At 41.4% G+C, this 26,057-nt stretch overlaps 1 protein-coding gene across 2 annotated transcripts in view; it reads right to left on the bottom strand.

Annotated features, from left to right (window-relative positions):
* Positions 1–1,154: 1,154 nt before the first annotated feature.
* The window catches only part of LOC124553846 (GA-binding protein subunit beta-1-like), a 169,795-nt gene continuing 144,892 nt past the window's right edge, over positions 1,155–26,057 (bottom strand). For both annotated transcript variants that reach the window (XM_047127837.1, XM_047127836.1), the window contains exon 6: positions 1,155–1,734. In XM_047127837.1, coding sequence (XP_046983793.1) covers positions 1,224–1,734 — 511 coding nt within the window. In that variant the 3' untranslated portion in view covers positions 1,155–1,223. The remainder of the gene's footprint in view (positions 1,735–26,057) is intronic.

Below are 26,057 nucleotides of genomic sequence, written 5' to 3'. Positions count from 1 at the left end.
CAGAGACGTGTTTGGAAGCAACCTGGCCACGCTGAATGCTTTAGGCATTCTGTCCAGTAAAGTGCAGCAAGGTGGAGGTTCCATGCCGTTTTGGGCTGGCATTATGTGGGGCCGCAGTACAAGCCACAGGTGGCCATGGAAGGCGCTGTAACAGCTGTATGATATGTGAATGCCATCCCCAACCCGTAGTGCATTCATATTCCCAGGATGTTGGCGAGTCATTCGTCTTCATGGACGAAAATTTGCGCCCCCATCGTGCACATCTTGTGAACAACTTCCTTCAGAATAAGGACTGTGACTGGGTATTAGAGGTACTGGAAATTACAGCAGGGTGGACCACCACCTCTGAAGGTCTCGCTCTATGGTGGTACAACATGCAACGTGTCGTTTTCATGAGCAATAAAATGGGCGGAAATGATGTTTATTTTGATCTCTATTCCAATTGTTTTACAAGTTCCAGAACTCTTGGAAATGAGGTGATGCATAAATTTTTTGATGTGTTTATTTGTACTGCAGACACACGAATAAATTCTGTCTGGCATCTGAAATAATGTAGTGTGAGTACTTCTAATAACATGACATTGTAACTATGGGCACAAATTATTGGACTATCTGCCCAGTAGAGAAACAGGAAAATTCCTTTCTGAGCATACTGCTTACATGGCAGTATTATGTATATTGTGAAATTTACAGCAGTTTCACATAGCACCTATGCTGCTCCTACCAAATACTTTTCAGTAATTATGTATTGTAGAGACCTGGTGTATTTTTCGGATTCTCTTGTTTTTTCGAGAATGGACTCTTTCTTCTGACGACTTGCATTACTTTGTAAATATCTTACATTGTTAGTCTTGTCTGAGTTGGGTTGGGTTCATTTGGGGGAAGAGACAAACCAGCGAGGTCATTGGTCTTGTCAGATCTATGAGGAAGGTAGTCGGCCATGCCCTGTCAAAGGAACCATCCCAGAATTTGCCTGAAGTGGTTTAGGGAAATCGCAGAAAATCTAAATCAGGATGGCCGGATGTGGGATTGAACCATCGTCCTCCTGAATGCGAGTCCAGTGTGCTAACCACTGCACCACCTCCCTCAGTCTCTTGTTCTGATGTTAGTGGAGTAGTTAGGTGTAGATCGAAAATACAGTTACAAAGAATGACTGCTGATGTAACATTTTGTATGGTTTATTTTAAAGAGAAGGAGAAATCGTGTATTAACGATTACTTTATTTAGTATACATCACAATCGTTTGTTGGAATGCTAGATAGGATTTCTACCATCCATTGTCGGTTGTTCACTCTTGCTAAGTCCAGCGCGGTATTCCCTGCGTCCTCTGTGGCGTCCCTATCGGCCCCTGCCTCCAGCAGCGCCTTCGCTGCCTCTGTGTGGCCGTAGGGTGCCGCCCAGTGCAGCGGCGTCCTACCCCACTGGTCCTTGGCATCGACGTCGGCGAAGGCCGCCGCCAGCAGCCGCACCACTGCTGCATGGCCTTTCCAGGCAGCCAAATGTAGAGGCGTGTGCCCCGCGTCGCTCCTGGCATCCACTTCTGCCCCATTCCCGATCAGACACCTCACCATACCCGTGTGCCCCTGCATCGCTGCATAGTGCAGAGCGGTCCACGTGGACCATGGTCTCTGCCCCACATTAGCACAAGCCCAAAGCGGCACCTGCACTTCATCCACTGACCCCCGTGTAGCTGCCTGGAGCAGCACCTTGCTGTTCATCTCTGCAGAAAGGGTCCTGCAAGAAACGGAGAAGTTCTCGTATTTTTCTGCACATATACACTGTTTATGAAGTAAACTATAAAGACCAGCTCTAAAAACATGTCAGAAAACTAATTAATCTTCAAATTTTCCCCCTCTATCATATGTTACAGAATAGTGGAAAAGTGTCTCTCCATTGAAGTACAGATACACAATTGCATCATCCTCATAAATCTTCGTCACTCACCATAAGTAAGCCTTACATTCCATCACTCCACAAATTCAGACAATACATTTTGCCACATTGATTCCTGATTGTGAATTCCTATGAGCTCAGGATGCTATTGTTAATCAGTGATTGCACTTCACTGAAAGAGATGATTCATGTAGACTACTTTTCCTCTATACTGAGCATATCACCTTAATACTAGCAAATGCAATGAAAAAATAACTTATTTCTGTATTTAAATAAAATTTTGAGTCTTTTTACTAGAAAATTTACTGGCACAGCCACTTCAGAGAAAGCTAAAATTTATCAGTAAACCTTTTAGACGATATATTTCAGGTATAGGTATGACACTAATTCGATTCCCCTGCCCCTACACACAAACACATTTGGTGGCACATGCACATGAGGGGGTGCACATACACAGATAAAGATGACTGCAGAGTTAACAAGCGAGTGTAATGGTACTTTGACTTCCGCAAAGTTATAATTTACGATCGCGCACGCAGAAGAGCGCTGCGCCAGCGACCGATTTTATAAATAATTTTGTTCTTTTTTTTACTTTTGCGTAGTTTTTTTGTTTTTAAGAACTAATGGAGGTCTCTCTCTCTCTTGTCTTGATACGAAAGACGTGTATTTTTCCGTGATGTGTTGAATGTGCTTTTGGTGAAAATTAAAATTACATAGCAAAGCGATGTTGTTTCAATAGCTAATGAGGAGAAGATAATACAAGGGAACACTACAATTGGCGTCCTGGTGACAGGACTTGCAACCTTTGGATTTGATACAAGTGCAGTTTGGATTTGATACAAGTGCAGTTTGGATTTGATACAAGTGCAGTTATTATAAATTTTGGACATTTTATCTAATTTTAACCACTTAATAGCATCAGAAAATGAATTTGGACTAAGTCTCATTCATTTCAATTGTAATGTTACGTGCATGAAATTTACAACAACATTGTTTTCCCTGTTATTAATTTGTGTTAATTTTCATTTTCATGCTGAGGAAATTAATTTGGTAAAAAAAAGGGAAAAGGATAACGTTCCATAAAATAATTTGCACGGACGCGAAAGAAAAATTTTGGATTGAAAACTGTATATTTGACGCTACATTTGCAACATAAGACTGAAAAAAAAATTGGTGAGTACAGAAATTTACATTTTTTTCCAGTTTCAAACAGCCATCTGTACTTCCTTTATTCCAATCCATTTATTTCAAAAATTATTTTTTCAAATTGTAGTTAAAATTGATTTACTAATATTATTGGAAATGGTAAGTGAAGAGCATATTCACAGTCATTTATTTGTGAGAGGGAAATTTCAGTACCAGTTTAATAATTCGATTTCTAATTAGAAATCATATAGAAATATCCATTTCCATAAGAGAAATTTCAGATTTCAACATATCATATTTAAAAAAAATTTTTTTACCATTGGAAAATTTTATTTGCAATTAATTATGAAAATCGCAAGATGGACGCTAGACGCGTAGAAATTGTTTCCGCAGACGAGCTTAGTGAAAGTGACACATTGCAAAACATGTCCGACAGTCAAATGAATATTGAACTTAATAGGGAGGATGTTCAAGACATAATTTTACCGGATCGATTAAGACAACAACCCCTATATTTAAACAGATATACAGGCGAATGGAGAGTGAGTACAACGCGACAAAACGTGACATTGACAACGTCAACTTCAGAACCAGACATCAATCAGACACGAAAAAATTACGAAACTAAGACACAGGACTCTGACATGCTCAACCAGATTCTGAAGTTACTTGGTGACCAAAACAGAAAATTTGACAAAAGATTTGACGCTTTAGACGAGAAAAATGAAAATTTAAAACGTGACATTGGGAAATTTGACACTAAATTCGATGAACTGACACGGGACATAAAACAAAATTTTGAAAAACAATCGAGACAAATTTCCGACTTGACAGAAACCACCAGTAGTCTTGGAAGGAAATTTACTGACTTATCAGACAAGGCTATGAGACAAGAAAAGGTATTTGTGGAATTCAGTGACGAGATAAAAACTGACTTACAACGATGTAATGAGAAATTGTTAACAGTAGTTTTTGAACAACAGAAAACCAGTACCCAAGTTGACGAATTACGACAGTCACACAATTCCGTAAAAACAAACCAAGAACACTTAGACCTGACGATTACAGACCTTTCAGACAGATTAAATGATGTAACATTGGAGCAGAAATCCTTACAGGAAAAGTTAGAAAAGCTTGAAGACAGAGCAGATGTAGCATCTTTAAAGAACGACACAACTCTAGCAGAAAAACTTGTACATGAATGCAAATTATGTGATGATTATTTAGATGAAAAGTTTGAGACAATGACACAGATCATTTTAGATAAGACAAAGGAATGAGTAAAGGGAGAAACAGATAATATTCAGAAAGAGGTACGTAAACTTAAAGAGAATGTAATACCAAGTTCGTCAGTGGTACCAAAACCCATAACAGACAACAAAAACATAAATGAGAATCATAATAATGCTAGACCCAGCACACAGCCGAAAATAGAATTACCAATAAGTGACACAAATCCCAATGAACCATTTTCAATGCTACCACAAGATCAAAATTACTATCAGACATCACCACATACTATGCACAGTTTGACACAAAATACAGGACACATAATACCATCGGGAGTAGCTGATGAAACATTAGTACGACATGGATACTTTCAGACATTTTCATGTGATGAGAAAGACAAAGTGCATCCGATTGTTTTCATCCGCTCTTTTGATGGTATTTTCCCGAGACATTGGTTAGAAGCCGATAAAATTAGATATGTTACAAATTTGTTACGTGGAAGAGCAGCTAAGTGGGGAACAGCAATTAAAAGACGATGTTTAACATTTCAACAGTTTGAACAAGCATTTCTTGAGGAATTCTGGTCGATCACAGAACAGCGAAGTTTAAAACGAGAAGTATACAATCCAGAAATTTACAACCCGAAGAAAGAGACTTTACGACAATACTTTGAACGCTACCTAGACAAAACATTATATTGGACAAAACCAGCAGATTTACCAGATGTAATTAGAACACTTAAAAGCCACTTACCATTTCCTTACCATGATAAATTAATAGGAGTGTCTGAGGACAACATAAAGAATTTTTTCAGTTATTTTGATGAGATAGATGTTGTTTACAGGGATGAGATCAGGAATTTCAATCAATTGTATCCAATCCATCCAAGTAATTCGCGTACGCACAACAGAAATGACAGAGGCTCTTGGAATCCGCCTCCGACACCACAACAAAACACTCAAAGAAACAATTCACACTACAATGGGACAAATCCATTCAATATTAGGAGAAACAACTCGCAGCATTGGCAAGGAAACAGTAATTATTACTATAATGGTTATCCGGACAGTAATTACAATCAGAACACTAACAGTTATCTTCAAAATAACAACAACAGAAGAAGGAACCGAAATTATAGAGATCAAAGAAGAGAGGATAACAGGTACCATCCAGGATATTTTCAGAGAAACAATATCCAACAACATCCAAACATGTATTGCAGGAATAACAGTAATGACAATACCAGTTACAGTCATGGGCGAAATAATGTATGGGGAAATCACAATGGACAACCGCCACGACACATGCAATACAGCAACCCTCAATTTGTACCTAACGGAACTCCCGATGCGACACGGGGTAATGTCAACAACCAAACAGCTGATACTTGGGTGACGCGCGACAGAAGTGTAAATATTATTGAGTTGGGCAATGAACCCAACCCGCAGCAACAACCGAATTTGCCGGAAAACGAACGACGACCGAGCTAAGCGCTCGAGTTACGGTCAATAGGGAGCAGAGCGCAACGGAACCGACGGTTTGTTTTCTCCGATATGATGACAGTAAGAAAATAGAAAAAGAATTATATCAGGATGTAGATTTTAATAGTACCAGTAAAACAAAGAAGATTATTCAGGCTATAACACGAGTTATGATTGGTAGTTATGAAGTGGAAGTAATGTTAGATACAGGAGCAGCAGCAAGTGTCATTTCAATGTACTTATATAATGAACTCAAACAAATAATGAACATACAAACATTGCCAGTACAGAATTGTCACATTATAAGTGCCACCGGTAACAAATCAAAGAATGTGAAATTTCAAGTGCTAATTAACTTCACATTTTCAAATATACCACTCAATTACAGTTTTCTGGCAGTAGACAAATTAGTTATGCATTGCATATTAGGAATTGACTTTTTGAATGAATATCAAGCAATCATAGATTTAGGAAAAGGGAAATGTCAATTAACCGTAAACCAACAACAACTGACAATAGAGTTAACACAGAGTAAAAACTTAAACAGTAAACAAGGTAAATTTGAACAGTTACATTTTGTGTTTCCACCAGCAATAAACATATGTGATTTAACTTTTAATGAAGCTGTATCTCAGGGAATTAAACCTAATGATTTATATGAGAAATGCACAGAATCTGAATATCTGACGAAGGAACAACAACTTGAATTACTTGAAGTTTTGCAGCAATTTGTTCAGGTATTTGTGGAAAAACCTGGAATTATTAGAGGCTATACTTATGAGATGGATGTTAAACCACACAAAACATACTGTAGAACATATAATATTCCTTGGTCAAAGAAACCCGCAGTTTTGAAAGAGATTGAAAAAATTCAAACTTGGGGTATCATTGAAAGGTCACATTCACCATATTGCAGTCCGATACTAGCAGTTAATAAAGAGGATGGTAGTGTAAGGTTAGTGCTGGACGCACGGAGAAATTAACAAAGTTATAATTCCAATCAACACACGACCTATTAATTTGGAAGCACAACTTTTAAAATTTCATAATGTACAGTATTTAACCAATATCGACCTCCGCTCATCATTTTGGCAGGTGAACCTCCATAAAAACAGTCGTAAATACACTGCATTTCTATGTGAGGGACGTAGTTATCAATTTTGTGTTCTACCCTTTGGTCTACGAGTGAGTGCTGGAGTATTTATTGAAGCCTTAGATGCTGTTCTTGGACCACAATTGTTATCGCAAATCACAGTTTATGTTGACGACATTGTCATTGCAACCACTACTTGGGAAGAACATGTAAATCTTTTGAAGCAACTTCTGACTAAATTTTGCGACGCAGGTGTCACTATCAATTTATCAAAGACGAAATTAGGGAGGAGAGAAATCAAATTCCTTGGTCACATCATATCAACTGAAGGCATTTATCCAGACTCAGAAAAACTGATGCAATAAAGAATTTTCCATCCCCACAGAATCGTAAACAACTCAAAGCCTTTCTTGGTCTATCTTCATTCTTCAGGAAATTTGTACCCTACCACCTTCTTAACAGTCCACATCTTCTATTTTTACTCAAAAGAAATAATATTTGCAAATGGACAGAGTTCTGTCAGACAGATTTTGAAGCGATTAAGAATGCCTTAGTTAATGCACCGTTGTTATGTCATCCCGACATGACGTCAGACTTTTGCCTAGTAACAGATGCAAGTTCCTATGGGCTCGGAGCATTTTTATTCCAAATTCATGTAGAAGATGAACAAACAGTCATCAAACCTATATGTTTTGCTAGCCGCACGCTCACTGAATGCGAAAAGTCATATTCAGTGACCGAGTGTGAAACACTTGCCATAGTATGGACGTTTCGCAAGTTTCGCTACTTTCTATGGGGAAAACGTACTAAGCTTTATACTGATCATCAAGCTCTTTCTTTCCTGCTATCATGCAAGTTATTACATCCACGTCTTGCACGCTGGTGTGCATCACTACAAGAATATGATTTTGATATTATATATATAAAAGGAGAATCCAACATTATAGCCGATGCTCTATCTCGTTTGCCACAAGGCCTACAAGAATTTTCAGATGTGACAGAACAAACATCAGATTTTAAAATTTTTGCTCATGTATGACGGTACATTTGCACCTTACTACAAAAAAATGTGCAGGAAGTTAGCCATATTGCAGGACAATGATCCCAGGTGGATCCAGATAAAGAATAAATTACGTGCAGGAACAGACCCACATCTTGAAAAATATTACACGTTACACAAAGAAGTATTATTTCACCGACGAAACCCTGAATCACAGCATTGGTGTGTTTGCTTACCTGAAGCTCATGTTGATGATTTTATTTTATTTACACACAGAACTTGGGGACACTATGATGTAACCACATGTACAGATAAGATTATGCAATATTGTTATTTTCCAAATTTAAGGCGAAGAGTATTGAGTAATATTAGGAAATGCATCATATGTCAGAAAGCCAAATATTCTAATCGCACAAGCATGAATGAATTGCACCCAATCATACCTAAGAGGCCATTACAGCTAATTTCTTTAGGTATTGCAGAACTCTATCCACAAGCACGTGGAGGAATGAAATACATCCTTGCTGTGTTAGATGTTTTCACAAAGTATTTAAAATTAAATGCTTTACGTTCAGTTTCTACCACTGCTATTACCAGACGTCTATTAACAGATTATTTTGTAAGAATAGGAAAACCTGAAGTTATGATCAGGATAATGCAGCATATTTTACCAGTTTAAAATGGAAGACATTTATTGAAGAACAGAATGTTAAACATATTTTAATTTCAAGATTTCACGCAGCAGGAAACCCAGTAGAAAGAACATTTCGAGAATTTGGACAGTTTATGAGAACACACACACCAGAGAAGCACACAAAATCGGTAGAATACCTAGCACCATTTGAACAAATAGTGAACAATTTAACTCACATTTCTACTGGATACACACCAACTGAATTAATTATGGATAAAACAGAAAGAAATGAATGGACAGATCCTCTACCTAAATTTACAGCAACAACAAATCATGTTAGTTTAGAAGAAAAGGTAAGACAAGCTTACACAACATTATGTGACAAAGCTAAGGAAAGAAAGCAGAAATATGACAGAGGTGTCAGGAAAGCCCAAACATTTGAAGTTGATGAGTTAGTTTTACTAAGAACACATCCTAAACCCACAAAACTGAAACATTTAAACAGGAAATGGCAGATCTTATACTCTGGACCATACCGAATTGCAAATATTCCACAGCCTGGCTGTTATTCATTAGAATATCCATTAACACATAAACCCAGAGGTCTACATCCACACAGACATTTGAAAAAATACATACAGTAAAATGTTAGCTACTGAGGAGAAGATAATTAATATGATATACAGTTATGATGAGCCTACATTTAAGTTATACAGATACTTACAATCTAATGAATGCAGGTAAGTCTAGAAAGCAATGTGAACCATCCAACAGCTAATAAGATATTTGGTTATAAGAAGAGTTGTTACTGAGGCATATACACATTAGAGGAGGCATATACACATTAGAGGAGGCAGAGAACTAAACAGAATTATTTTCTTTAGGAGGCATGTGATAATAGTAATGTTGATATGAGTGATGTGAGTGACTGAATGAGATGAGTGAATGTAATTTTAGTTTAATAAGAGGACAAATAGTAATACGGAGAGAGGTAAATGGTATATAAGATGAGAAAATGGTATTATTATTATTATTATTATTGTTGTTGTTGTTGAAGTAAAAAGTAAGTGGTGATGAATAAGAGGAAAATATATATATAATGCTGAGGAATAAGTATATGTTATTTTGTGAAGAATGAATAATGGATAGGTGAGAATGTTATGAGCAACTGAGAATATGTTGAGAGGAGAGAAACTAGATTTGAACGCTATATCACATGTACTCATGGAATACAGAATGAAAGTAGTGGAAAGAATATTATTTATTGAAAGATTGGTATGCCTGAGATAATAACTTATGTGGTGTCTTATATATTCTTATAACTAAAGGTGAAAGTATAGATTTACGTGGAAAGAATTATTTACAGCAGCCACTGTTGGAAATATACCAGAAGATTTAAATCTATAACACTTTAACACTAATCTAATGGGAACTTGTAATGAAATTTTTGGAGTTACGTAGGCTTGACACTTCAGATTGGAAGAATTATTTAAGAGAACATATTTAGCAGTCATCTAATGACATAATTAAAGCTCATCTACTGTACTGAACTAATGCGCCATTAAATAGAAAGGAGAATAAGGAGAAAACAAAACGTCACTCCTCTGTTGCGGTTCATACTCTCATCCCTTCCTTAGAAAAATTTATACATGTTGATGAAATATTTGACATTATATAATGCGTGATTATCTGACAGTATGGAGAGACATACACACATATTTATTTATGAATAGAATTTTACAGGTACCACAAGGTAAATACAGAATGAATATACAGCATGGAATGCAGCAGCAATTATCTAAGAAGATTTATTTATTTATTTATTAAGTAAAACATTTATTTATATTGCTTGATACTCATGAAAGGAAGGAGATGAACTATACAAACTTTATAGGAACATGATTGACTTGAACTATATATATATATATATATATATATATATATATATATATATATATATATATATATATATATACACTTACCACACTGATGTACATACTTGTAGGATCCTAAGATATTTAGAGGGGCACCACTCTAAGAAACGGTAATAGAGGGGTACCACTCTTAGAAACAGCAGTAGTGGGGACACCACACTTACAAACGGTATTAGGTATAGGAATTTTTACATTATAGTAAGTTAACATGTATTTTATTTATCATATTTTATTTTGTGTAGTCCACTGTAGGGGATGACTTTACTAGTATTTATGAAATAGTTAGCAACCATCCCATGAACCTATCCTCCTACAGAGGGCTGTCTTGAAGCTTGAAATATGTGTAAATTTTATTCCAGGGTGCAAGATGAATTTTAAGTTGAATATTCTAGCGAGTTGCCACAATTATCTTCAAATGTTGCAAGTGTAATGGGGGAAAAAAGAGAGAGAGAGAGAGAGAGAGAGAGCTAACAAATAAAATAAATAAAATGTATATTTCAATCTGAATGTAATGTAATTCACATGTCAGCACAATGATATTGAATGTAATGTAAAAAATTTACTATATTTTTCATATAATTCTGTATATGTAGTATATGACAACAATGTAACTATCTCATGTAATGATTAATTGTAAATATTTGTATATTTATGTACTTACTATATCAAGAAATGTATTTTAAGATGTTAACGAGCTGCAAAGGACTTGTGCATGTAGCACATGATTCATATACATGGAACTGAAAATGCAAAGAAGAAACCAACGTGATGGAACACTGGTCAAGCAATATTTACGTAGTGTCAATATGCTTTGAAGTGTATGGTGTTGTGGAAGCCGGCAGGTCTTCAGGTTGGTGTAAAAGACAAGCTCATCACCTGTCGTAGGCAGTGAGGTGTTTCCTGTGCCCTCATTGACCATTTATACCCCGGTAGACGCCACCAACATTCGACTGCTGGAGATCACAATTTCGTGTTGACACATTGAACAGACTTTGGATTTTCTTCAAGTCACAGGCAAGAGATCCAGGCAGTACACACACACTCAGAATCCGATACTACGTTTAAAGACATTGGAGCAAAATAATAGAAACATTTATTGTTCGAATTAATTCCATTGTAAACACGAATCATGTGAACTGAATTCAAACGCTGTGCTAAGCAACGATAATACGCTGCAATTCAAAGACATTAATGTTACGACTCCTAAAGAAGATACACACCAAAAAGACTGTATACAAAGACTGATATGCAAAGAGCATTACGCTCAGAAATATTTTTTGTAATATGTAAATTTCTTATTTTCTCTTATATGTATGTATCTATGTAAATTTTCTATACTGCCACGCTCGCTTGCGGAGCGTGTCAGTAGAGGAGGCATTGTAATGGTACTTTGACTTCCGCAAAGTTATAATTTACGATCGCGCACACAGAAGAGCACTGCGCCAGCGACCGATTTTATAAATAATTTTGTTCTTTTTTTTTACTTTTGCGTAGTTTTTTTGTTTTTAAGAACTAATGGAGGTCTCTCTCTCTTGTCTTGATACGAAAGACGTGTATTTTTCCGTGATGTGTTGAATGTGATTTTGGTGAAAATTAGAATTACGTAGCAAAGCGATGTTGTTTCAATAGCTAATGAGGAGAAGATAATACAAGGGAATACTACACAAGCACACATGCAATCAGCACACACACAGGTACACATGCACAAATGCAGTCACTCACACACACACACACACACACACACTCACACACACACATACACACACACACACACACACACACACACACACACACACACACACACACATTCTTAACTCATGTTCTTGTGGGTGCAATGCAAAGCAGCTGAGAAGCCTGCTGTTTATGAGACAAAATGAATGCTTCATCTACAGACCTGAAGTTAATCGAGAAGAAGGGATTAGCGACCATAATGTCATTGTGCCTTATGTCAGTGGAAGTTGCAAAAATACCAAAGATACAGAGTAGAGTCTTATTGTTTGGGAAAGCAAATAAAAGTGTCATTAATGAATATCTTCATAGTCAGCTCCAAGCATTCACTGCAGGACACAAATATATTGATCATCTTTGGTCAGAATTTAAAGGTATTGTCCACCACGTGCCAGAGAAGTGTGTTCCTAGCAAAAATATATGGGAAGGAAAGGATGCACCTTGGTACAACAAACAAATTAGGAAGCTGCTGAAAAAGCAGAGAATTTTGCATAGTCGTTTTTAACTTATTCGCTGCCCCGCTGACAAACAGAAATTATGTGAAATGAAAGTAGTTGTCAAAAGGTCAATGAGAGATTCTTTTAATGAATTTGAAAGCAATGTTTTATCTGCAGATTCTAAAAATAACACCAAAAGATTTTGGTCGTACGCAAAATCTACGAACGCTACAAATAATTCAATATCTTCTCTTGCTGACAGTACAGGTGATGTAACGCATGATGGTTAACAGAAGGCCGAAATTCTAAACCTAGCTTCCATATACTAGTTTATGGTAGACGACTGCAGCACCATTCCCCCTTTCAATTACCGAACAAACGCAAGGATGGCTGACATAGTGTTTAATGTAGATGGGATTGTAAAACAGTTAAGATCCTTAGATGCCAGGAAGGCACTGGACCAGAAGGTATCCCCGTAAGATTATATGTTGACTATGCTCCAAATATAGCACCATTCTTATCCATAATCTATCAGAGATAATAGAAGTAGAGGAACATTCCACAAGTCTGGAAGAAGGCCCCGGTCATAGCGATCTATAAAAAGGGTAGAAAATCTGATGCACATAATTACCGGCCAATTTCACTGACATCTATTTGTTGTAGAATCAAGGAACCTATTTTATGTTCAGACATATTGAACTTTCTAGACTCTGAGAAGCTCGTCTGCAGAAACCAGCACGGTTTTAGGAAACATCAGTCATGCGAGACACAGCTGGACCTCTTTGTTCATTATATACAGCAGGCTCCCAGGTTGATGCCATATTTCTCGACTTTCGAAAGGTGTATGACTCACTTCCGCACTGTTGCTTGCTACAAAAAGTGTGAACTTACAGTCTATCCAGTGACATATGCGGTTGGGTAGAAAGTTTTCTAACAGACAGGGAGCAGTATGACATCCTGAATGGGGTAACTTCAACAGAAACAAGAGTAATTTCAGGTGTGCCCCAAGGCAGCGTAATAGGTCCTCTGCTTTTTACGATTTGCATAAACGATGTGTTTGATGGTATTGACAGTGGCCTTAGACTGTTTGCCAATGATGCTGTAGTCTACAGCAATGTAGTATCACACGAAAGTTGTGAACAAATCAATGAGGATTTGCAGAAAATAAATGCTTGGTGTAATGACTGGCAGTTATCTCTCAATATTAGTAAGTGTAACCTACTGCGTATAACAAGGCGAAAATTCCCATTAATGTATGAGCACAAAATAAATGCCCAGTCTTTGGAAGTGGTAATATCCATCAAGTATCTTGGTGTGACTGTTCGAAATGATCTCAAATGGAATTATCAGATTACACAAGGTACGGTCAAGGCAGTCTCTAGATTGCAGTTTATTGGTAGAATCCTGCAACGGTGCAGCCCTTCAACAGGAGAAGTGGCTTACAATACGTTAGTTCGTCCAGTATTGTTCTTCTGTGTGGGACCCTTACCAGTTGGGTCTGATTCAGGAGATTGAGAAGGTCCAAATAAGAGCGGCAAGATTCGTGACTGGTACATTTAGCCACCGCTAGAGCGTTACTAATCTCATAGAAAGTTTGGAGGGGAACACACGACGAGCTAAACGGAAGGGGCTGCTCACTAAGTTCCGAAAACCGATCTCTGCCGAGGATGCAGAGGTTATATTATTACCACCCACTTTGAAATCCCTCAATGATCACCATTCAAAGATAAGGGAAATTAGGGGTCGTACAGAGGCGTTCAGACAATCGTTTCTCCCTCGCGCGATTGGCGTGTGGAATAGAGGGGGGAAATATGACTTTCCCGCAAATTGTGCACTCCGCACACACCACTTGGTGGTTGGCGGAGTATATATATAAATGTGTATGTAGATGTACGTTACAGTCCGAAATATTGATCTAAATAAACCCCATTTTCCTGGACACACTGTCCACCTCACAACGCTGATGTATGCTAGCACACCATTTCATTTGCGTGTGACAGCATCACTATAATGTGGCTAAGAGCCAACGCCCATATTCTGATGTTGAAGACAGTGTGTTGCATGCACACAGGAGTTAAATGCAACAAAATTCTTTATATATTAAAGAAAATTAATAACAAGTAGATTCTCTCATTCTGTCAAGTAATACGTTACGGCGGATAAAAACAATTTCCAACAGTCGATCCAGCACTAACCCTCTTTTTCTACAAACGTAATCCAGTTAATACACTCAAAATAAACCTTAATACTGTGAAAAATGTGTGAGACCCTCGTTGATCTCTCCTATGGAATGAAGAAACATCAAATGAGAATTCTGAATTACCATAAAATCGCTAACAGCCAGCATATGATTTTGACCCACACAGTGCTACACTAGGCTTGGTCGAGGTGCTTCCCTTTGCCAGCTTTTAGTTTCTGCATCGGTTCGCACATACCCACAGTTTGATGTGGAATTCTCGGAAGATGCCACTTAGTTTTAAAGCACATGGAGCTCTGACAGAGGTCAAAGTCATGTCTAGAGATTCAAACAATCCAACAAAAGGGAAGGGAGTGCACCTGTACACTTGACTACATAGCAACCAAGCTTATCCACATTCAACATTTGGCTGTCACTACTCCTATTGTAAGGAACCTGATGCAAGCTGATTAGGATTACTGACATTGTAAGAGCCACCTCATTCCCTATTCTTTCTATTAGTGCACATTTTATGGAACTATTGCTTTATTATCAGCTGGCTGCCTCCAGTGCAAGAACTTCCCCGCTGCAGTATAACGTATGTTGTGGATGGCAGACCTACTGGAAGCCTGTATTCTCCTAGGGCAGTTACATATGCACATCTGTGCCTCAGTGGTTTTGGCCATATAAACGTGGAAAACACACGTCGTCTTCAGTGGGAGGAGATTCTGCGTTGTCTATGTGTGGTTGCTGGTTCCAACAGTGACGTCAACCTGTAAAGGTGTCCCTGAGGTGCAAACTGAGGACAACATCTTTCTACATCCAAGTGATCTGCGACAGGACACGGTGTGCCAGTCCGTCTGATGAATGGCGTTCCTGGCGCTGACGTCAGTAGGTATAATGAACGACTTGTGGTCCTCACGAAATATTACGCTTTCCACATGGAAATCTATCAGTTTCTCAGAAACTACTCTTCAATTTTCCTCTAACACAACATATACAGGTTGGTCCATTGATCGTGACCGGGCCAAATATCTCACGAAATAAGCGTCAAACGAAAAAACTACAAAGAACGAAACTTGTCTAGTTTGAAGGGGGAAACCAGATGGCGCCATTTCTGGCTCGCTAGATGGCGCTGCCATAGGTCGAACGGATATCAACTGCGTTTTTTAAGTAGGAACCCCCATTTTTATTACATATTCGTGTAGTGTGTAAATAAATATGAATGTTTTAGTTGGACTACTTTTTTCGCTTTGTGACAGATGGCGCTGTAATAGTCACAGATTTATAAGTACGAGGTATCACGTAACATTCCGCCAGTGTGGACGGTATTTGCTTCGTGATACATTACCCGTATTAAAATGGACCGTTTACTAATTGCGGAAAAGGTCGACAGCGTGTTGATGGATGGCTTTTGTGATCAAAATGCCCAACAGGCGTCTGCTATGTATGCTGCTCGGTATCCTGGACGACATGATCCAAGTGTCCGGACCGTTCGCCTGATAGTTAACGTTATTTAAGGAAACAGGATGCGTTCAGCCACATGTGAAACGTCAACCACGACCTGCAACAAATGATGATGCCCAAGTAGGTGTCTTAGTTGCTGTCGCGATTAATCCGCACATCAGTTGCAGACAAATTGCGCGAGAATCGCGAATCTCAAAAACGTCGGTGTTGAGAATGCTACATCAACATCGGTTGCATCCGTACCATATTTCTATGCATCAGGAATTGCATAGCGACGACTCTGAACGTCGTGTACAGTGCTGCCACTGGGCTCAAGAGAAATTACGGGACGATGACAGATTTTTTGCACGCGTTCTATTTAGCGACGAAGCGACAAAGCGACGAAGCGACGAAGCGTCACTCATCAACAGCGGTAACGTAAACCGTCATAATATGCATTATTGGGCAACGGAAAATCCACTATGGCTGCGACAAGTGGAATGGCTCTGAGCACTATGGGACTCGACTGCTGAGGTCATTAGTTGGTTCAAATGGCTCTGAGCACTATGGGACTCAACTGCTGAGGTCATTAGTCCCCTAGAACTTAGAACTAGTTAAACCTAACTAACCTAAGGACATCACAAACATCCATGCCCGAGGCAGGATTCGAACCTGCGACCGTAGCGGTCTTGCGGTTCCAGACTGCAGCGCCTTTAACCGCACGGCCACTTCGGCTGGCGACAAGTGGAACATCAGCGACCTTGGCGGGTTAATGTATGGTGCGGTATTATGGGAGGAAGGATAATTGGCCCCCATTTTATCGATGGCAATCTAAATGGTGCAATATACGCTGATTTTCTACGTATCGTCCTACAGATGTTACTACAAGATGTTTCACTGTATGACAGAATGGCGACGTACTTCCAACATGATGGCTGTCCAGCACATAGCTCGCGTGTGGTTAAAGCGGTATTGAATAGCATATTTCATGACAGGTGGATTGGTCGTCGAAGATACCATACCGTGGCCCGCGCGTTCACCGGATCTGACGTTCCCGGATCTCTTTCTGTGGGGAAAGTTGAAGGATATTTGCTATCGCAATCCACCGACAACGCCTGACAACATGCGTCAGCGCATTGTCAATGCATATGCGAACATTATGGAAGGCGAACTACTCGCTGTTGAGAGGAATGTCGTTACACGTATTTCCAAATGTATTGAGGTTGACGGACATCATTTCGAGCATTTATTGCATTAATGTGATATTTGCAGGTAATCATGCTGTAACAGCATGGGTTCTCAGAAATGATAAGTTCACAAAGGTACATGTATCACATTTGAACAACCGACATAAAATGTTCAAACGTACCTACGTACTGTATTTTAAGTTAAAAAATCCTACCTATTATCAACTGTTCGTCTGAAATTCTGAGCCATATGTTTGTGACTATTACAGAGTCATCTATCACAAAGTGAAAAAGTGGTCCAACTAAAACATTCATATTTCTTTACGTAGTACACGAATATGTAATAAAAATGGGGGTTCCTATTTAAAAAACACAGTTGATATCCGTTTGACCTATGGCAGCGCCATCTAGTGGGTCAACCATAGCGCCATCTGGTTTCCCCCTTCAAGCTAGACAAGTTTCGATCTTTGTAGTTTTTTCGTTTGACACTTATTTCGTGAGATATTTGGCTCAGTGGACCACCCTATATATGAACTTCATTAATGGCAGTGATACCCTCCAGAATACTATCTGCCTCTACATGTTACTTGCTACTGTGCCACATTTTGGATTGCTGTATGTACAATTATTAATAGGACACTGGTTAAACTTATGATTTAGTTAGAAAAATACCACCCACATCAGGTAAGGAAAGAAATTTGTTATACACGTTTTCTTTATGACATGTGGTGTGTGTGTAAAAAACACACCATATGTCATAAAGAAAGCGTGTAAACCGTGTGAGGATGAATCACTACGATTCGAAACCGGTAATGGTATCCTTTGAATAAAAGTACTGAAAGTAAATTTGTGGCTGGTTGCTGCCCTGAGAATGTTTTTTGACAAAGGAACGTCTACTAAATATCTGGGCATAATGTAGCAAACTGATATGAAATGAAACGACAACGTGAGGACAGTATTATAGGAAACTGTTCCTTGCCTGTAAAGGTGACAGTGTATAGAACACTAGCTCAACCAATTCTTGAATACTGCTCGAGTGTTTTGGATGCCCACCAGGTTATATTAAAGGAAGTCGTCCAAGCAAGTAATGGGCGTGGTGCTAGATTTGTTAATAGTAGTTTCGATCAACACACAAGTATTGTGGAGATGCTCAAATGGCAATCCCTGAAGCGAAGAGGACACATTTTCCGCGAAACACTAAAGAGGAAATGTAGAGAACAATTTTTTTCACCTAACTACAGATCGGTTCTACTACTTCCAACGTACATATTCCGAAAGGATCACGAAGGAAAGCTAATAGAATTTATGGCTCTTATGGATGGATGTGCACAATCGTTTATACCTCGCTCCATTTGTGAGCAGACAGGAAAGGAAATGACTAGTACAACTGGAACATGGTATCCTGCGCTTTGCGCCATATGGTTACCAGTGGAGTATGTATATAGATGTAGACGGATGTACATGTACACTATGTGATGAAAAGCATGCAGACACTCCCAAAAGCATACGTTTTTCATACTAGGAGCATTGTGCTGTCACCTATTTCCAGGTACTCCATATCAGCGACCTCAGTAGTCGTTTGACATCATGAGAGAGCAGAGCGGGGCGCTCCGCAGAACTCACGGACTTCGAACGTGGTCAGGTGATTGTGTGTCATTTGAGTCATACGTCTGTATGCGAGATTTACGCACTCCTAAACATCCCTAGGTCCACTGCTTCCGATGTGATAGTGAAGTGGAAACGTGAAGGTGACACGTACAGCATAAACGCATACAGGCCGACCTTGTCCAAGCTGTGTCAGGATCCACAGCAAGTACTATGACAGTTAGGTGGGAGGTGAAAAAACTTGAATTTCACCATCGAGCGGCTGCTCATAAGTCACACATCATGCCACTAAATGCCAAACGACACCTCGCTTGGTGTAAGGAGCGTAAACAAGGACAATTGAACAGTGTGAAAACATTGTGTGGAGTGAAGAATCACGGTACAGAATGCGGCGATCCGACGGCAGGGTGTTGGTATGGCGAATGCAACGTGAAAGTCATGTGCCAGGGTGTGTAGTGCCAACAGTAAAATTCGGAGACAGTCGTGTTATGGTGTGGTCGTGTTTTTCATGGAGGGGGCTTGCACCCCTTGTTGTTTGGCGTCGCACTATCACAGCACAAGGCAACATATTTTATGCAGCTTCTTGCTTCCCACTGTTGAAGAGAATTGCACCTTTCAAGACGATCGAGCACCTGTTCATAACGCTCGGCCTGTGGCGGAATGATTACACGATAGTAACATATCTGTAATGGGCTGGTGTGCACAGAATCCTGACCTGAATCCCTTAGAACACCTTTGGGACGTTTTGGAACGCCGACCTCGTGCCAGGCCTCGCCGACCGACATCGATACCTCTCCTCAGTGTAGCACTCCGTGGAGAATGGGCTGCTATTCCGCAAGAAACCTTCCAGCACCTGATTGAACCTGTCTCTTTCGAGAATGGAAGCTATCATCAAGGCTAAGGGTTGGCCAACACTATATTGAATTCCAACATTGCCGGTGGAGGGCGCCATGAACTTGTAAGTCGTTTTCAGCCAGGTGCCCGGCTACTTTTGATCACATTGTCTAGATATCACCTCATTAGAACTACAGTGGCTAATATGTCTGACATGATGGTGAAATATGGAGATGTATTTTGTATCTCGCGCCACTCTATGAAGTTGTTGAAAAGAAAAGTTTACTGAACAACATTATGAGTATAATGGAAGTCGTTATTCAAAAGTAATCACCAGAGACCAGAGCACAATTATCCCGCTGTCCCACTGTTTCACGAAACGAATGATTTCCTGGTTCTGGACTTCCTGTGGCTGCGACAGGAGCCAGTCATACGCTTTGCCCTTCAACTCATCGTCAGAGTTGAAACGCTTTCTGATTTTGTTTCTCTTTTTTTAGTGGACCAAAGACTTGGAAGTCGCAGGGCGACAGTGACCGAGGTTTAGGGTAGGTGATGAAGCTGCTGCCACATGAACTTGGCCATTACATTTCGTGTGATCTTGTTGACGTGTGACTTGCGTTACCGTGGAGCAGAATCGCTCCCTCCTACAGCAGGCTGTCTGTTCTGGATGGACTTGCGTAGGATACATAGTGTCTCACAGTACACGTCACTATTAATGGTTTGTCCGTATTCGACGGATTAGGTGAGTACCGGACCTCGAACATCCAAAACACTGTGAACTTCACCTTGCCTGTTGACGGCACAGCTTTGAATTTTTTAAGGGGAGGAGATAAGGTTACATACGCACCCCTACAGGTATCATCACGTTTTCCCAAAGTGGCTGATGCATATTTCATCTGGTTTGGTTCTTACGACCCTTTTCATCTTTTCATTTGAATACTGCTTACACAAATGACAACTGGCCATCATTTATGTGAATTTGTGTGATTGAGTTAAAGAACTACCTACTAGAAAGAGACGACATGGTAGTGAATGTGTATCTCAGAAGAATATCGCTGGCTGAAAAGTTTATGGAAGGGTCTTTCTCCACCTGCTGTACAGAGCATGATGAAAGAAGTCTGTATCAGCTGGAGAACTGGGCGTCGCTCTGGGAAGAGACCGACACCACCACAGGTGGTTGATGAAATCACTGTGGCTGTGGCAGACAACGCTGCACACAATTCTCAATCGTTAGGCAGTCTTTGTCTTGTGTCATGAAAGTTGAACATCCAGTGGTCCACTACATGGAACGTGCTTCGAACCATTATCTGAGCATGAAGTTCCTCCGTCCGGTGTCTGCAGCTCGTGATCGTGTGGTAGCGTTCTCGCTTCCCACGCCCGGGTTCCCGGGTTCGATTCCCGGCGGGGTCAGGGATTTTCTCTGCCTCGTGATGACTGGTTGTTGTGTGCTGTCCTTAGGTTAGTTAGGTTTAAGTAATTCTAAGTTCTAGGGGACTGATGACCACAGATGTTAACTCACATAGTGCTCAGAGCCATTTGAACCCTCTGTACGGTGAACGTGTCACTGTTTGGAGTAGCTTCATGGCCATGTTCATCATTGGCTCGTTTCTTTTTTGAACAGGCTGGCGCTCAAGGACCAAAGACATGCTGTGTGACTGGCCAGCATTACTGCGATATGACTCGCCAGCACGTCATACCCGCCCTACAGGAGAGAGATGTTTTGAACTCAACAGTTTTCACCCAAGATGGGGCCCTAGCGCACATCACTCGTGAAGTTCACCTGCTTCTCCGAAACACCTTTGGAAACGGTCAAATTATCTACATCTACATCTACATTTATACTCCGCAAGCCACCCAACGGTGTGTGATGGAGGGCACTTTACGTGCCACTGTCATTACCTCCCTTTCCTGTTCCAGTCGCGTATGGTTCGCGGGAAGAACGACTGTCTGAAAGCCTCCGTGCGCGCTCTAATCTCTCTAATTTTACATTCTTGATCTCCTCGGGAGGTATAAGTAGGGGGAAGCAATATATTCGATACCTCATCCAGAAACGCACCCTCTCGAAACCTGGCGAGCAAGCTACACCGCGATGCAGAGCGCCTCTCTTGCAGAGTCTGCCACTTGAGTTTATTAAACATCTCCGTAACGCTATCACGGTTACCAAATAACCCTGTGACGAAACGCGCCGCTCTTCTTTGGATCTTCTCTATCTCCTCCGTCAAACCGATCTGGTACGGATCCCACACTGATGAGCAATACTCAAGTATAGGTCGAACGAGTGTTTTGTAAGCCACCTCCTTTGTTGATGGACTACATTTCCTAAGCACTCTCCCAATGAATCTCAACCTGGTACCCGCCTTACCAACAATTAATTTTATATGATCATTCCACTTCAAATCGTTCTGCATGCATACTCCGAGATATTTTACAGAACTAACTGCTACCAGTGTTTGTTCCGCTATCATATAATCATACAATAAAGTATCCTTCTTTCTATGTATTCGCAATACATTACATTTGTCTATGTTAAGGGTCAGTTGCCACTCCCTGCACCAAGTGCCTATCCGCTGCAGATCTTCCTGCATTTCGCTACAATTTTCTAATGCTGCAACTTCTCTGTATACTACAGCATCATCCGCGAAAAGCCGCATGGAACTTCCGACACTATCATGCGATCGTTCCCGAATGCTTGGCCAGCACGATCACTTGATCTCACTCCCTATGATTTCTGGTTGCGGGGCTACCTGAAGGACAGAGTTTACCAGGGGAACGTTCAGACTTGTGCTGATCTGAAGCGAAGCATTTCAAAGGTGATAGCCACCATATCTATGAACATGCTTCGTTTTGCTGTTCAGAATGCAATACTGTGCTTTCAGACTCTTCTGGACACTGATGGGCACCTTATTGAGCACCTTTTGCGGATGTAATGGTATTGGTATCTAATGGTATGCTGTACCGTAGCAGCACATTAGAAGTGTTTGAATGATAGGTGATTTTGCGTTATTTCTCTGCTCCATGTCCAACCAAGTTTGGTCCTCATTCGTCAATTAGTTTCTGTATTATAACATGTTGAATAGGGAAAGTCTAATTATAACCACCCAGTACATAACGGGTGAGGGAGTGCAGGCTGTTGACACATGGTTGATGACAGGTGGGCCTTTGGGTCATGCTTAGGTAGCATAATGGCAACAACTCGCGAGAAGTGGGAAATCCGGGTTTGAGTTGCGGTCTGGTACGTATTTTCGTTGTCGTAATTCCATCATACAACTAATGGTTGTCCATATTCGCAACTACAAATACATTTCATGCGTATCAATTACCTGCTGACTTCCCCTGGTAGCTGAGTGGCAGTCAGCCTTCAGCGGCGCAGCGGTTCGGACGGTGTTTACGTCCCTGCCGCTCGTTTGCGCGAGAGGTGTTTACGTTAAGTGTGTAGCGGTGTGCCGCGGTATACATAGAACGAATCATGGCCTTGTCGTTCCGCAAATCGACACTGAAATTTAGTTTTGTTAACGAATATGCTCGGCCGAAGGCTTACGAGATCGAACGTTATTTACGGGACGAGGCGAAAATCGAACCTGACGTTCTAGTTGGAATACACTTATCTATAGTCAGCAGCGTGGTCTATGTCAAGCTCATAAATGAAGCGGGATGTGACGAACTACTACTTCGACACCGACAAGGACTTCGTTTCCGTCATTCGGACGGCAATTTTGGAGCGGTCACAGTTGAACACGCCGGCATGGGACTCCGAACGATCCGCGTCTTTGAGCTTCCATTCGAAGTGCCAGAAGAATTAGTGACCGACGCCCTGCGTCCTTACGGAACGGTCCTATCCCACGTGGCTGTAAAATGGGCGAGTTCCAAGACGTATCCTGTCCTCAATGGCGTCAGATAAATACGGATCGAACTCCGAAAATACTTGTACATCGCCAGTTGTAGGGCGATTGTCATCTACGACGGACAACCAAGGAAGTGCTCTGGGTGTGGGAAGGAGGACCACGTACGCTCTGAGTGTGCTCAACGAAGGTTATTACAGCTACCACGGGATGATCCACCCCTCACGCCGCATCCGACTGTGCTCCCCATGACTTACGTCGCCGCATTACGCGATGACGTGGGCCGCGAGACAGACACGTACCAGAACACACAGACAGCGACGGATCGTGGCGAGCCACAGAAAGACGACGTTGCGGTGGACCGCCTGCAGCAGTCACAGGACGCTTGCGGCCCCTTCAGATAGGGCACTTAGAGACGTGGATAATACGACGGCGCACGATTCCGACGCCCCCCACGAACAACTGGAGACTGTGCTGACATCTGATTCCGAGGTCCGGCAACGTAAACAGCGATCACCAAAACGCCGGAATAAGCGCCGCCTCAAGGTGGAGAACGACGACTCTGATCTAGCAGACAATTCTGAGACGTTTACGGGTACAGAGCAGACGACCATGGATATAGAAGAACTGCCTAGCGTGGATGCAATGGTGGCCAGCGGGACGGCGGCACGACCTACCGCTGACGAAGCTCCAGACACAGCGAAGGAGTTCGACCGACGGCAACAGGCTACAGAGGAGGCTACGGCGCCTGCACCGCACGATAACGATGGGACACTAGGGAACTGGTCAGAAGAGCCACCCCCGTGGGGACCACATGATGCCAGAGGAACTGCTTCCACGCACTCTCCCGGTGTAAGACCGGAAGACTGCACGGAATAACGGCAGACCATATGAGGGGACGGTTGGGGACGTTAGTACGACAGCAGGCTATGTATGGAAGAATTAGCGACTGTACGGTACCCTATCTACGTTGAAAGCCATGCAACAAGCTTATCGCGTAGGGTCTGTTAACATCAATAGCACTGGGTCGCCGGTAAAAATCAAGATGCTCAGTGACATGATAAAGGCTGCGGATTTAGACATAGCACTATCACAGGAAGTTCGGGTACTTCCCCCCTCGGACTTTTACGGTTACGACATTTACTGTTCCCCGTGTGACGAGAAACGCGTTGGCACAGCTATACTATTAAAGGAAGGGATACGTGCTGACGAAGTAGAGTATTTGCCTTTTGCCCATGGTACGGCCGTGACCATAGGTGGAATACGTTTGATCAACATATACGTACTTCTTGCTCGGATAAAAGAGACAGAGCAGATTTTTACGCCCGTTGTTCCAGGGACGACACGATGGTTGCATACTCGGCGGAGATTTTAATTGTGTGCTCGACAGAAAGGACCAACAACCTAACTATACTACTAGCCAAGAACTTAGGGAGCTGGTCAACGGGATGGAATTAGTCGATACATGGGACCTAAAGTATCGCAACCAACCAGGATATACATTTTTTACTAGCCACTCCGCGGGCTGTTTGGATCGGATCTACGTTTCAAAGGCGTTAGCAATGTCGACGATGTATGTAGGAATATGACCGACAGCGTTTACGGGCCACGAGGCATTTATTTGTACGGTTCACCTTGATAGACAGCAGGTATGGAGACGGAGGGGTAATTGGAAGATGAACGTCTCCCACCTGCGAGATGCAGAATGCCGACGCATGGTGGAGGACGCGTGGCATGGCTGCCTCCGTCGACGAAATTCTTTCTGTTCTGTCCTGCAGTGGTGGATCGAGTGCACGAAGCCAGCTTACGAAGGACGTTAATAGGTTACGGGAAGGAGGTTTCTCAATGACAGCGCACGACCACTGAGTTTTACTTTACGGCTCTCCGGGAACTGTTAGCTCAACCACCTACACCAGAACGCCAGACGGCCGTCCACCGAGTTAAGGCGAAGCTGATACAAGTTGCGACGCTGAGGATGACAGGTACGATGATACGTGCGAGGTCGCAGGATTTCCTGCCCAACGAGGTTCCCTCGATGCATTATGTGATAAAAGAAAGGCGAAGAAGACGAAGGAATTTAATAAATGAGATCGATCTCGGCGATGGCCGTCGTTTCACAACTCAAAGGGGCATAACTCAGGCGTTCACGGATCGTTTTAGCAGATTCTGTGCGAGCAACGGGGAGGGTCAGAGGGAGCTGGGGAATGTCCTGGAAGAGGTCCCAGACGCGACGAGTGTGAACGGGGAAGCGGACGGGTTATCTGATATTACGTGTGAAGAGCTGGAGGAAGCGATTACAAGAGGTGCCGGCAACAAGTCCCCAGGTCCAGACGGATTCCCGTTGGAATTTTACCGTGCCTTTGTGACCATTATGACGCCTATGTGGCTATGCAT

This window comes from Schistocerca americana, chromosome 11 (assembly GCF_021461395.2).
Source record: "Schistocerca americana isolate TAMUIC-IGC-003095 chromosome 11, iqSchAmer2.1, whole genome shotgun sequence".
Classification (NCBI taxonomy): Eukaryota; Metazoa; Arthropoda; class Insecta; order Orthoptera; family Acrididae; genus Schistocerca; species Schistocerca americana.
The sequence above is the reverse complement of the archived record's forward strand: the minus strand, read 5'-3'. Positions and strand labels throughout refer to the sequence as shown.